The sequence below is a fragment of the Lepisosteus oculatus genome, chromosome 7 (assembly GCF_040954835.1).
Source record: "Lepisosteus oculatus isolate fLepOcu1 chromosome 7, fLepOcu1.hap2, whole genome shotgun sequence".
NCBI classification, from domain to species: Eukaryota; Metazoa; Chordata; class Actinopteri; order Semionotiformes; family Lepisosteidae; genus Lepisosteus; species Lepisosteus oculatus.
The window spans coordinates 5,156,176-5,170,893 of NC_090702.1; the positions used below are offsets into that span (position 1 = coordinate 5,156,176).

Sequence of the window (14,718 nt, forward strand, 5' to 3'; positions counted from 1 at the left end):
ATGTACAGTGTTGTTGGTGAGAGATGTGTTCACCCCCCAAAAAAACTAGGATTCTCGTGAGAGGGATTTTTCTGTGTGCTATGCATGAGCAAAGAGAGGCGCTCTTCTTGTATTCACAAATAACTTAAGTGGCAGTTAGGCTGAGCAAGGCCGACCATTGTCTCATATGTGAAAAGGTTCAATCTAAATATAATGATGCTAAAATATGAGATCTCTATCAAACGATTCTGGCAATTCAGACCAGGAGAGATCAAGCAGAGTAACCGAGAGACCTTTTCATAACAGAATAAGCATCTCTTCAATCCTTCACTGAACTGAACAGGGACTTCTCGCCTCTCTCCGAAATCAGCCCACCAGATTTCTTCTGAATGGAGAGTAAAACTCAATCCAGAAGGGACAAGTGGAAACTGTGTGGAAGAGCAATGAAAACCGAGAATGGGAGACACTTCTTCACACAGAGGGTTGTGGGAGTGTGAAACAAGCTGACCCAGCCATGTTTTTAAAGCGTCTCCCAAGAAATGAGCCTGGGATTAATTAGCTTCTAATTACCAATGGGGCTAGATCATCCGAATCGTCTCCTCGCGTTTGTAACCTCTTTTTCTTATAGCTATTAGCCAAGACCTGAAGACGCACAATTGGCTAATCCAAAGTAGGTGGACAATAACAAAAAAAAAATGTCAACTCTAGGATTTCAAAAACAAAGAAAAAGAAGACTTGACCTTGTTGAAATGAAATGCATATTCTCCGTCCAGTCGAAATTACCGTGCTGCTGTTTGTTTATAGGAGGACCTAAGCTTTCTCGATGTACAGCGGAGGTTGTAAAGATTCTTAAGCTGAAGCTGTGCCTGTTCCCTTCTGATCTTCCAGGGAATCCTTAATTCGAACAGCCTTCCAGTGCCTGCAGCTGGTGGTCACAGATTTCCTGCCAACCACGCCCTGCACCTGCCTTCAGATCGTTGTAGACGTCGCTGGCAGCTTTGGACTGCAGAATCAAGAGCTGAATATCAGCCTGACCTCAATAGGTCTGCTGGTAAGTCTTCACATACGTCTTTACTTACAGTAGGCCTCATCACGCCAAGTGAAGGCTTCTGTACCCATAATGCTTTTTAAAGGGTGCAGTTGTTGGTGCCACGCCTAACCCCCTAACCTAGTTTGTTGTTGTTCCCCTGAAGTCTTACCTGAAACCAATCCAGTATGGTTGAACCTGCTAGGGGTTTGTGCCCCCATGGATATGGATGTAGCTTTCAGGCTTCTCCACCTCTCCAGGGTCACAGCAAAAAGAGGAAGAAGTCTTCACACAGCTTTCTAAAAAAGCGTTCCTTGCTCTAGGCCATTGAGCAGGGGTGGCAAACTAACATCTTGACAGGTGAAGATGCTGATCTTAGACCAGATCAGACCAAATGTGGGTCCTTATTCCCCAGTACAGTAACGGGGACACTATACTGTGAGAAATGGGCCGGATGAGACGTAAAACCAAGGTTGTGACCCTTCGTGGTCATTAAACTACCCAGGGCATTTCTGAAAAAGAGTAGAGGCGTAACCCTGGTGTCCTGGCAAATGTCTCCTTGGCCTTTACCAATCGTGACCTCCTAATAATCCCCAACTCTGAACTGGCTTTATCACTCTGCTCTCCTCCGCATTGAGAGCTGGTGTGTGGGGAGAGTACTGGAGCATCATCCACGTGGGGCTGCACACTGGTGTTAGCGGTGGGATTCCCCATTACCTGTAAAGCACTTTGAGTAGAGTGTCTAGCAAAGTGCTATATAAGTGTAAGGAATTATTATTAATTAATAATATCACAAATAAAAGGTGAACGACTTGGAAGGTTGAAGAGAAGTCCCAATGTCCTCTTCTCGTGTCTTGCAGTGGAACATCTCGGACTACTTCTTCCAAAGAGGAGAGACGATCGAGAAGGAGCTGGACAAGGAGGAGGCTGTGCTGGAGAAGCAGGCCAAGGAGAAGGGTGTGCCGCTGAACCGGCCCTTCCACCCGGCCCCGCCTTTCGACTGCCTCTGGCTGTGCCTGTACGCCAAGCTCGGGGAGCTGTGCGTGGACCCGCGGCCGGCCGTGAGGAAGAGCGCCAGCCAGACGCTCTTCTCCACCATCACGGCGCACGGGACTCTGCTGCAGCAGGCCACCTGGCACACCGTCGTCTGGAAGGTAGCGCTGCAGTGAGGGAGTCCCGACAGGGCTATTAGCAGCCTCGCCGTAGGTTCAAAAGGCTCTTCGTGAGGCTCAGAGCATAAAAACTCCAGAAACTGAGCAGCATAGACTGCAGAGGAGCAGGTAAAGGGTCATTCCATGCCAAAATGTAAAGAAAGAAACAACAGTTCTGCTGTGGCGCCTTCCTCAGGTGTGAGGGAGAGGGGGAAACTTCCTCAGGTGGGAGGGAGAGAGAGGGGAAAACTTCCTCAGGTGAAAATATCAAAATATTATGTGTTATGTAAAGTAGAAAATGGGGAAGTATAACAAGTAGCAACACATACTGTACCTGTTGGTCATGAAAATCCAGGTATGAGAGGAAATACCCTGTAACCATGCACACAGGTTATGAAATCAGCGCACATAGCAAATTGAACTGCGCACAAAAAATAAAATTAAAATAAATAAAACAAACATGGTTGTCTTGGGGCTAAAATGCTAACTTGGCCACATGAGACTGGCTGCGAGAGGCCCAACTTGGCTGTGTGCATTATTATTGCTACTCGATAATAGGTATCTGTGCTATCGTGGTCTCGTACCTCACGGCTAATGGTCGCCCGGCACTCAGTCTGTATGACTGGGCTCGTTGAGTCGCTGTCCCAGTCTTTTGCTATATCCTCATCCTATGCTTCTATGAGGATGACGATATTTACAAAAAATCATTTCAGGTTTACAATTTTACATTCACTCAATTTCGTGCGTGCAAGTTTTTTTCCCTGGGAAAAAAATCGCACAACTTGAAATTTTTTGCGCACACAGGCCATTACAATTTAGAGGGAACATTGCCTGTAACCACCTTTCTACTAATTGTTTTTTCCTTCAAATGTCTCATCTTTTTTTTTTCCTTTCTTTCTTCCCTGTAGGTTCTGTTCCACCTGCTGGACTGCGTGCGGAAGTCTTCCACCACAGCAGACAAGGAGAAGATCGAGTCGGGAGGAGGAAACATCCTCATCCATCACTCCAGGGACACTGCGGAGAAGCAGTGGGCAGAGACCTGGGTGTTGACTTTGGCTGGGGTGGCCAGGATCTTCAACACCAGAAGATACTTACTGCAGTCTCTAGGTTGGTCCCTGTCTCATCACAGATTCAAAAACACATCTGCAGTGAGGTGTTTGTTTCCTCCTATTTAAGACATTGGCTGACACGATAAATTCCAGTACATCTTTTATCGAGCATATTGTTCTCACTGGAGGTCTCTCATATTCTGTTTTCTGTGGCCTTTTTTTCCCCATTTATAACTGTCACTTCTTTATGTTTTCTTGGAATATTTCCTTTGTTTACAGTGACGTATAATGCACATGCACTTGATGCACTATTTCCCATTGTTTTTTTGAGTGTAGTTGTTCTGTTTTATTTTGTGTTACTGAGTTTGGATGTTCAAATACGTCCAGCACTTTTCCCACTCGAGAATGAGAAGATGAAGGGAGTATGACGGCACATGCGTTTACTGCCATCGTTTCTTGTAGATGCTCCTCTGTTGCGACAGGTAGAGCACTTTTCCACTTAGTCCTGGTGACACTGCTGGTTTAGTCCAGTTAGCAAGGACACTCTGCTCTTCTACCCTGAATGTTCGGTGATTTGTTGTATGTGGCATGGGCGCAGAGGTTTTCTGTTTTTGTGACTGTATGTCTTTGTATTATTTTGTCTGCTTATGACACCGGTAACATTATAATTGTAGCAGTTCTATGAGATTAAACTCTTGTTTTCTTCGGTGGTGGTGCCCCATAACTCCCTAACTTCTATAGCATCTAAGTGTCTCCTTAAGGAAGGAGATGTAATTCTATTTGTCTCCTACTGTTTGTTATAATCTCTCACCGTGCTCTTTAATTCAGGGAACCAGACCTTATAAGAACACTTAAGTGTGTGCAGTTTATGTAGGGCAGTGCCTTTCTGGTTAGAAATGTTAGATGGTTAGAAAACCGAGTGTTTCCAAACCACCTTTTACGACAGTTCAACCACCTTTGTGATGAAAAGGGTTTGACTAATTTAGGAAGCAGGCAGCATTTTGAGGCCTGTTAACAGTGACACGCTAATATACTATAAAAAGTTCCTGAGCATTTCAGGTAGAAATGTATTTTAAGAACCAAAATGTGACAAAGTGAATGGTTTAATCAGGAAAGGCGCTTGGTCTGAGGGCAGGCTGGGCTCAGCCGTGAGCAGGATTCTTCAAGCAGGAGTGCACAAAATGCGCACGTGTGGGGTTGAGGTTATCGAGCTAGGGCCGTTACCTCATACAGACGGACCGCGACTCTCGCAACTATGTGTGGCCTGCGGGCTTCTTGACATCAGTGAGAGATGTGCCACTCCTCCAGTCGGTTTTATCCCCCTAGTTTGGAACTGTGAAGCTCGCAGCAAGAAAGAGGGTTGTGCAGGCAAATTGAACGACATGTTGTGGCGTTTGTCCCTGTGCGTTATGGGAGCTGTCCACGCGAGCCGAGACCTACAATCGGCCATTCCAAATGGCGGTGCATATGTAGTGAAAAACAAAAATGCATTAAGTTTTGACTGCACGTTTTCTGCCTTCCACCTATGGTGTCAGTTTGAACTGCGATACGGCCGTTTTACAATCCCCCCCCGCCTTCCTTTGCACACGTTTCCCCCTTAAAAAAAACGCTCTGTTTCTCAAGCTGCCCCTTTTTGGGCGGAGTAGGTGGCTCTGTGGCTAAGGATCTGCGCCTGTGGCTGGAAGGTTGCCGGTTCAAAGAGGAATCCTGCTCTGTTGGGCCCCTGAGCAAGGCCCTTAACCCCAACTGCTCCAGGGGAGCCGTATAAATGGCTGACCCTGCGCTCTGACCCCAAGCTTCTCTCTCTGTCTGTGTGTCTCATGGAGAGCAAGCTTGGGTCTGTGAAAAGACAAATTCCTAATGCGAGAAATTGTATATGGCCAATAAGGGGGATCTTCTTTTGCCCACAGGGGATTTCTTCAAAGCCTGGGACGTGCTTCTGGACCACATCCAGTCCGCGGCCCTGAGCAAGAACAACGAAGTCTCCCTGGCGGCCCTGAAGAGCTTCCAGGAGATCCTCCAGATCGTGACGCCGGTGAAGGACTCGGAAAAGGCCGACGCGCTGGCCGCCATGGGCATGCCCGTCCTGATGGAGCCGGTGACGGCCTCGGGGCCCGGCAGACCCCTGCTGCGGTCCGACTCCCTCGGGGAGAGGCTCGCCAGGTACAACGGCGCCGAGCAGGCGGCCGCGGCGTCCGAGGAGATCGACGACTCGGCCCTCTGGTGGTCCGCCTGGAACACCTGGTACCGGATAGGCACGGAGAGCACCAGACCGCCCACGGGCTCGGAGAAGCTCGCCTTTATACCCAGCCAGCCTTTCCTCACCGCCCTGGTTCAGATCTTCCCCGCCCTGTACCAGCACATCAAAACGGGGTTCAGCATGGAGGACCTGAAGAAGCTGGGGGTCATCCTGTACGGGGCGGTCTCTGTTCCCATCAGCTCGGACGCCTCTCCTTTCATCCTCCCCTCCTATACGGAGGCCGTCCTGACGAGCCTGCAGGAAGCCGTCCTGACGTCTCTGGACGTCTTGCAAAAGGTGCGTGTCCCTTCTCTGCCTGTAAGACAAGATAAGATTTTATTGTCCTCCCTGAGGGGAATTTACCATGGACACCCAGCACTCCTGTACATTTAAATAGAATGCAAACAAAACAAAAAAAGAGAAGAAAAGAAAACCATGGCACATTCTTCTATTGCAAAAAATAAGAAACGCATTGCACATCGCGCTGTTGCATGTGTACAGTATAACACATAACAACATGTAACATTTATAACACATCACATAACATATCGCACTCAAGTGGGTTGTTAGAGTCAAAATCGTGTTCATCCTTGACATTTGTGTTGACAGCTTAAATGGGTAGTGGAACAAAGGGATGTTTGTATCTGTTTGACTTACATTTGGGAACCCTAAAACGTTTGCCAGAAGGAAGAAGTTGATATTCAGAATTGAGGATGTGGGAAGGATCTGATTGAATTTTTCCTACCTGTTTGATTATGGATTTTTCCAAGATTGGCTGCAGGGACGGATGCTGTTTCACTCTCATGACCTTCAAAGCTGTCTGGATGAGGCGGGTAATTTGGGATTTAAAATGAACTGATAGATTACCAAACCACACTGAAATACCCTGTAGATCCCTTTCACCCCCCTAGACCCGTCGGCTGGCAGGTTTTGAAGTTTCTGAAGGGCAGTTTCAGCTCCAGGCGTACAAAGGAGAACACCAGTTTGCAGGAAAAAGGAATTGTCTGGCTCCTTTCTGGTCTCGCATCATTTGAGTCCCAAATCATTTTTTCTCTCTTTGGGATGAACGCGAGTCAAAACCAGTCTCTTGAAACGTAATAGTTTTTTTTTTGTTGTTGTTAATAAAAAGAAGCTAAGAGAAGCACTTAGTATATATCTTGCTATAAAGTAGTTCAGGTGGGTAGCTGCGTCAGCATGCGTAGTCTGCAAAGGGACAAGTAATAGGTTTATTCCATGCTGAAAAGAGAAGAGAGAAAACGCAACGTTTCGGCTGTGAAGTCTTCTTCAGGTGTCATGCTATAAATGCTTATAGTTGTGAATAATCAACATTTGTGAGTGCTCCAGATATTCTGTGTATATGGGTGCTCTTTGCATTGAAGATTGTATACTTCTATAATATTGGCTTTTTGATAGAGCATAGGAAAGGTTACTAATAAGAGGTGGCCATTCGGCTTCCCTCAAGTCCAGTGGATGGTGAGTACTTATTTAATTCAAGAATCTGATCTAGAGATTTCTAGAAAGAAGCCAGGGTTTCAACTTCAACAGCATGGCTAAGTAGTCTTGTTCCACACTCCTACCAACCTTTGGGTAAAGAAGTGCCTCCTTTTGTATTTATATTAGACCCATTTCTTTTAAAAAGGCAAAATACCTGTTCTAATACCCGGAGGCTTCAAATTATTGCATGTGCATGATTTAGGTGTATTTTAATTATATTCTTCAAGTACAATTAATGTGTGTGCATTGTTACAAAGGCAAATTAGATAAAACCGCTAGTTTAGTTCATATTTGAATTGGATGAAATTGAATCCCTTTCTCTGCGGTGACGCATGTTTCTTCCTTATTCCTGTCCCAGGCCATCTGTGTCGGACCAGAGAACATGCAAGTCATGTACCCAGCAATCTTTGACCAGCTCCTGCTGTTTGTGGAGTTTGCCTGCAAACCGCCTCAGTACGGAAAGCTAGAAACCAAACATGTGGCCAACGCGAAATATAATCAGGTCAGCGCCTCTCTCTTTCCTGGTTAACATTTTGTCAAAGTTTTCAAGTAAAATGTGAAAAGATTAGTTTTTTTTTGTACAGATGTTTCTTATCCTGGTTATATATCTCCCTGTCTATATACATCTGTTTTTCCCCACTGGAATTTCCAAAGTGCTTGCTTTCCTCTCTTCCATTACCATTTGACTATATCCACTTTGGGACTTGTTATAAAGACATACCGAGTATCTTTTGCTTCCCAAAATTGGCCCTGTTGTGCATGTGATGGACTGGCATCCCATCCAGAATGTATCCTGCCAGCATAGGCTTTGAGTCGTCTTTCACTCTGGGGAAGATGCATATTAACAAAAGTAACAAAAAAACAAGTTTTTTTTTTGCTGTTTTAAACATTTATACCATATTAGGTCTATCTATCCTAAATAACATACTGGAATTGCAAAGTTGCATGACTCATTTTAATAGCACAATTAGTCGCCAGTATATTTTTCATGTTTGACTTGCCTAGTTTTGTGAGATTGTGTGAGCGATACATTGGGTGTGTGAAGAGGCTGTTTTTTTCAGTAGCCATGGCTAGTTAAAACACCAGATTTACAGAACAACAAAGTGCTTGGGGAGGACTGATACACCTTTTAAATCCAACACTAACGGATATTAAGCCTTCATGTTCTATAGCACTGTATACATAGATTTCAGCAGTTGTTTCGTGATTTTTCATTTTTTGCTAGAAAACAGTTGGAAAAAACATCCATCCAATTCAGGGTCATGGAGGAGCTGGAACCTATCCCTGCAAGCAACGGGCACAAGGCAGGATACACCCTGGTCAGGACGCCAGTCCATCACACAGCAGAAGACAGACACCAGGGCCATTTTTCCCAGAAGCCACTTAATCTACCAGAATGTCTTTGGACTGTGGGAGGAAACCGGGGTACCTGGAGGAAGTGTTGCTATCAGATAAACTTGGGGATGCTATATATGTGGAGTATGTATGATCTCCCCACGTTTCCTCCCACAGTCCAAAAGCGTACTGTGGTAAGTTAATTGGCTTCTGGGAAAATTAGCCCAGGTGTGAATGCGTGCGTGTGATGGACAGGCATCCTATCCAAAATGTATCCTGTTAGGATGGGGGGAGGGCAAGTTGTTTTACAGCAGCAGTGTTGGTGTGCAGACAGACAGAAGAAATAAACCCCAACAGGAACAGCAATATGCATACATATTTACATAGAAGGTCAAGTGTTAAGTAACAATATACCTACAGGTATGAATGAGAACTTCAGTCTGTTGGTTTTGGAGTTGGGCAGTCGGTATCTGCATTCTGATGGGAGTACCTGGAAGTTATTAAACAAGGGGTGTGAAGGATCACCGCAGATGGATTTTTGCTTTACGTGAATGATAGATGGAGGAGAGGGCTGGCAGATCAGCCCCAGTGACCTTCTGCCAGATTTTCACCAGGCTGCCCGGTTTGTTCTCGCCTCTCGGATTCAGGTTCTCCCCCGATATAGGTTAGGGTGGGAGTGTGAGTGTTTTTCGTGAAGTCAGTTATCATGTTTTTGGCCTTGGACACATTCAGCTTGAGGCAGTGGTAGTTTAGTGTTGTTGTTTTTCCGAAAGCTGGCTAAATTAGCTAGCTGGACAAAAAACAACCCGCGTAACACTGAAAACTAATGTGAGATCTCTTTTATGTTCGGAGCTGCACTGTTCTCAGCATTGAATACTAGTTGTGCCAGACCCTCTGTATAAGGTTATTGGCCAATATAAAGCCTTATCTCTTGATACCTTGACTTTTTATGCATGTACACATATGAAAATAAGATGAACCTCCTCTTTTATTAACAATGCTATTTATCATTAAATTGGACAAAGAAGGCTCAAGTGCATTAAAGTACGCAGATACAGCTGAGCCTCGATTTGAAGCTGGTCTTAAAAAATTAAGTCTTGCATGTTATAATAAAGTGAGTGGTATACAGAAGCATCCTTTTATCTCCTTTTTCGAATGATTCTCCCAATACGGTACACTTGGAAACATTTGGTTTTAGTAAAGGCAGTGTAAGGAAAACAAATGCTGCATCGATAGTTAAGCAGCACATGTTGTATCTCCTGGGTTTCCAGTATTTTCATATTAGACTTGTTAAAATAAGCAGTCAAAGCTAGGGTGTTCAATTTGTGGACTATCATTTTACTGGAATAACCGAGTGTTCACTGTAGAGGCATCATTATCAAATTATTATAATCTAAGAATATTCACAATTTTTTTTTTAAAGTGAATAACCCCATTGGATTCAGAGACAGTAGTACTTGGATAAAGTCAGGTGCTGTCTGTAGTGCATTATGATCTCCTAGGGATTCAGCATACAAAAGAGCTCAATGCACAATTATGTTTTGGTTAAAGATACCATATACAACAGTTTCTCCGTTTTTTAGGTGAATTGATTTTTTTTAGCAGTTTTGAATTTTTCCCAAACAGCACAATAAGAAACCAGTGCCCTGCTTTGTTTCTCAGATTATCCTATTCCCATGTTCCGTACTGTACTTCCTATCAGCCCATAGAAAGTTCAGTAACATTCATCACGGTTAAGTCTGGTTAAAAAGCATGTTAGCATAGACTGTGCAGTGTGTGTTTGACATCTCTGGACTGTTGTTGCAGGTTTAAGAGAAGACAAGCTAAAGCAGTTTTCATTTTAGTTCCGTTTTAGATTGCAAAATGTCAAAGGTCTCTAAAATTAAAAGGTATTTAACTTTTTTGCGACTCTGTGTTCAAAGTTAATGACTTAGACTGATTTCGGCCTCCTTAGCCTTTTGTTACACTGCAAACAGTTACAGTGTGCATAGACGTTTCATGCATAAGAACTCTAAATGCATCCAGACATTGTTTTTGAAGCTTGGTCCACCACAAGTACGTTAATGGTTTAAATCTTCTTTTATTCTGTCTGCCGTACTACTCAATGGATCCACTTTAGATCCAACTATTTGCACCGGTGAGTTCAACAACCTTCAGCTTATTATAGCTTAATCAGTAATGACTAGACAGAGATTTTTAACAGCATGGATAGGCTTCTAGTCACCTGCATTACTGACACTGTCTTTATTTGGCATATACATGTACATGTTTGCAAGCATTAACTCAGCTTTGCCACTGTACCTGCTTCTGTGTACTGGTCCTGTGATGATTCCCTTCTGATATGATTTTTTTGGGTTATTGTTCGCTTTGTTTGCATGTTGTCTTTTTTTTTTTTGTTAAAAAAAGGATCCAAACGTATGAAACTCTGGTGTCCGTTTGAGTTGAGTTCCGGCGAGCTGCAGCTTCTCTTGTTGTGCGTTGCAGGCCGAGTGGGTCGCCTTGAACTATGTCCCATTCGCAGAAAAATCCCTGGAAGTGGTGGTGGATCTGTACCAGAAAACAGCTTGCCACAAAGCGGTAGTCAGTGAGAAAGTGCTGCAGAAAATCATCAAGGTAAGTCCCTGAACGGGGTCTCTCTGTGAAACTTCACACAAGCAGATTCATTCAGATCCGACCAATTCAACTGGCAACAACCAGTGTATATGATTTACTCTTTCATTATAACATTAGAAGGGTAAAGATGTAAAGAAAGCCATTCTTGCTAGTTTGGTTGTTTTGGGCAAATCTGTTGTGCAGTAACTTTGGTAATGTGGTTGAGCAAGTTGTTCTAGGTTATTAATGTTGTAAAATGGGCCTTCTGGTTTCTCTCCTGAATGCACCTGGGCTTAAATTCTACTTGTGTCATCAGAGCTTTGTTTCACTAGTGTCTTCAGAGTAGTCCCTTTGTTTAGCTTTGGCATTAACTAGAGGATTTTGTACATTCCATTAAATCGCTGGGGAGTCTTGTCTGTGTGTGATGCTTCTCTTTGGAGCTTGGGACTAGTTTCGGCCACTGTTCTGTGTTCTTAGGGACATAGTTCCACTCTCTGTCACTGTATATCCCGGCAAGCAACGGGTGCAAGGCAGGATACACCCTGGACAGGACGCCAGTCCATCACAGGGCACACACGCAGGCAGACACAAACACTACTACACTACTACGAGGGCCAGTTTTCCCAGAAGCTAATTAATGTACGAGTATGTTTTGGGGCTGTGGGAGGATACTGGAGCACTCAGAGGAACCCCACGCATACAAGGGAAGAACATGTAAACTCCACACAGACAACACCCCAGGTTCTGAATTGAACCCAGGCCTCCTATGATACGAGACAGCAGTGCTAACCACTGTGGTGTTTGAGGTTCCTTATTTTTATTTTATTATTTCTGTGCAATATATGAAGTCCACTTTTACGGCTAATTTAAGAACATATTACATGTCTGGAAAACTGTTCATCATTTATGTCATCATGGAGTACTCCATCTTGTGGAAAAGGCCTGATTAGTTTTTTTTCTGTAGTCATTTCACATTTCGTAGTGGTCATTTAACCATGTTAATCACTAGCTCATACATTCCAATGATCCTGTGATGTGAGTGTGTTCTTTTTCAGTTGATCTGAATGCAGGTATTCCACAGATTCATTCCAGTAACTGTGTGCGTCCTGCTTTCTTGTCACGCAGACCATGAGGATACCGTTGGGTCTGAAGTACGCCTGCCCTTCAGAAAGCACGTGGAAGCTGGCAGTGTCGTCTTTGTTGAAAGTGCTATCGATTGGACTTCCAGTTGCACGGCAGCACGCGTCTTCTGGGAAATTTGACACCATGTGGCCAGAGCTCGCAAATGCGTTTGAAGACTTCCTGTTCACAAAAAGGTAAGTGAGCTGCGCTCTTCCCAGGTGCAGTTGTGCTGCTGCTGTGCTAAGGCTTTATTAAAGCCACTCCAGAAAAGGACACCTAATTCATAGAAGGAGACCTGCAGCCAGGAGATTAGAACTTCTTATCCTGACTGCATCATTTTCAGAGGTGCTAGGAGAATTGGGTGAACTGGGATGATTTTTAAATCTACTAATCTTCTAATATCCATGATAGGTTTGTGTTTGTGTGCTGCTTTTTTACATTGCAGCACGAGAGAGAGTGTTGTGTGTTGATGGGTAAGGGTGAATGGGAAATTTGGCCAGGATGCCAGGGGTAACACCACTACTCTTTTCAAGAAACATCCTGGGATTTTTAATGACCACGGAGAGTCAGGACCTCGGTTTTACATCTCATTGAAGGACGGCGCCTTTTTACAGTATAGTGTCCCCATCACTATGCTGGGACATTACGACCCACACAAACAGCAGGGTGACCACCCCCTGCTGGCCCCACTAACACCTCTTCCAGCAGAAACCTTAGTTTTTTCATAGGAGGTCTCCCATCCAGGTACTGACCAGGCTCACACCTGCTGAGCTTCAGTGCCAGCTGTGAGCTGCAGGGTGATATGGCTGCTGGCATTTGTCTCTGTCATCACAGACATTAGCTTGCTGCCTTCCATAATTCAGTGTCAATTCCGGAGTGGCAGGGTTAAAGAACACGAGTATAAGGAGTATACAGGAGGTACAAAGTAGAGTGTGGAGTTTGTGCTCTTTCAAGAATAGACATATTTCCTTCACACTCGCTGCACTTCAGAAATCTGCGTTTGTGACATTCTCGTCGGCATGTAAATCTAAAGACCTTTGTGAAGCCACCATTCTCTCTCGTATTGACTACTGTAATGCTCTACTTGCTGGGGTATCTAAATCTACTTTGACAAACTGCAGTATGTCCAAAATTCAGCAGCCAGGATCCTGACCAGGTCTAGTGCAAATGATCAGATTACTCCTATCCTGGAGTCCTTGCACTGGCTTCCGGTCAAATTCCATGTGGACTTTAAAATCCTCATGCTCATCTACAAGGCTCTACATGGCTTGACACCTCAGTACCTGTCTGAACTATTATCGCCCTACTCCCAACCTCGCAACCTTTGCTCTTCTAATCCTGCTCTCCTTACTGTCCCCTAAGCCCATCTACACTCTAGGGGTGACAGGGCCTTCTCCTGTAATGCCCCCAAGTTCTGGAGCTCTCTCCCCAAGGATATCAGAGAGTCACCTTCTCTCAAAACCTTCAAATCCAGACTCAAAACCCTCTTCTTCAGAAAAGCCTTTACTTAACTGGTTCCATTCTTCACCCCTCTGCTTTTCTTAGTACCTTTTCTTGTGTTTTTCTTGTTCTTTTCTTGTGTTTTATCTTGTGCATTTTTTTAATTTATTGTTGTCATTCTGTAAAGCGCTTTGAGAAGCCACCTTTAAAGGCTCTATATAAAATAAAGTTTATTATTATTATTCTTTGTGCAGAAGAGCAGAAGCTGAAAAAAGGGGAAAATCTGTTAAATCTGTGGTGTTAAGCTCTCAAACGATTAATAGCTTTTATTTAATTGATATTTCCCATTAAGTGATATCAGCAGTTTCTACATGGCTTCCTCTGTTTTCTGATATCAGTTTTAGGCTTTATTGGAATTTGTAAGCTATTTGTATAAGTCATTTGTGTAATCATTTTACATTGGAATCAACTTTCATGTTATTTCACGTGATGAGCAAAGCACTTAACTTCTCTAAAACGAAAAGAAGTAAAGGCTGTGTAATTTTAGCCTTTCCCAGCTTTGTACAATGAAATGGTTTCAGAATTAAGGCATCCATGCTCACTATGCTGTACTGATTTGGTAACGTATGGTGGTTTGTTGTTATATCCTTTTTCTTCTTTAGCACGCCTCCGGACAATCTCTCTATTCAAGAATTTCAGAAAAATGAAAGCATAGATGTCGAGGTAAGGTTTTTGATATCAGGAGTGGCAAGCCTCTCTTCTCCTCCATGCAATTTAGTTCACGTGATTTTGTTCTTTGTTGTGCCATCTGAATGTGCTACATTTCTTGTAGGTTGTCCAGCTTATCAGCACAGAGATCCTGCCTTTTGCAAATTTTATCCCCAAAGACTTTGTTGGACAGATCATGACGATGCTAAATAAGGGATCGATTCACTCTCAGTCTACATCATTTACAGGTGAGACAAAATAAAAATATGTGTGACAGGCAGTCTCATAGCAAAATGACTGTCAGCTAGTATTTATCAAATATTTTGAGGTAAATGGAATAACCATCCATCCATTTTCAAACCAACTCAGGGTCACAGGGAACCTATCCCAGCAAGCAGTGGGTACAAGGCAGGCTACACCCTGGATGGGATGCCAGTCCATCACAGGGCACACACAGATGCAAACAAAGACAGACACTCGCACACCAGGGCCAGTTTTCCTCAAAGCCTTTTATTCTACCAGTCTGTGGGACTGTGGGAGGAAACAGGAGCACCTGGAGGAAAATCACACAAACACAGGGAG

The 14,718-nt window shown here is 44.0% G+C and overlaps 1 protein-coding gene across 4 annotated transcripts in view; it reads left to right on the forward strand.

Moving 5' to 3' along the window:
- mon2 (MON2 homolog, regulator of endosome-to-Golgi trafficking) overlaps window positions 1-14,718 on the forward strand; it is a 69,997-nt gene that overhangs the window by 51,106 nt on the left and 4,173 nt on the right. For 2 of the 4 annotated variants that reach the window (XM_015353281.2, XM_006633807.3), the window contains 10 exons: window positions 868-1,030; window positions 1,867-2,160; window positions 3,066-3,264; window positions 5,117-5,742; window positions 7,298-7,441; window positions 10,394-10,411; window positions 10,759-10,887; window positions 11,992-12,182; window positions 14,091-14,151; window positions 14,261-14,384. In XM_015353281.2, the coding sequence (XP_015208767.1) occupies window positions 868-1,030; window positions 1,867-2,160; window positions 3,066-3,264; window positions 5,117-5,742; window positions 7,298-7,441; window positions 10,394-10,411; window positions 10,759-10,887; window positions 11,992-12,182; window positions 14,091-14,151; window positions 14,261-14,384 (1,949 nt within the window). The remainder of the gene's footprint in view (window positions 1-867; window positions 1,031-1,866; window positions 2,161-3,065; window positions 3,265-5,116; window positions 5,743-7,297; window positions 7,442-10,393; window positions 10,412-10,758; window positions 10,888-11,991; window positions 12,183-14,090; window positions 14,152-14,260; window positions 14,385-14,718) is intronic. The other 2 variants (XM_015353283.2, XM_006633808.3) reach the window with 1 other exon arrangement.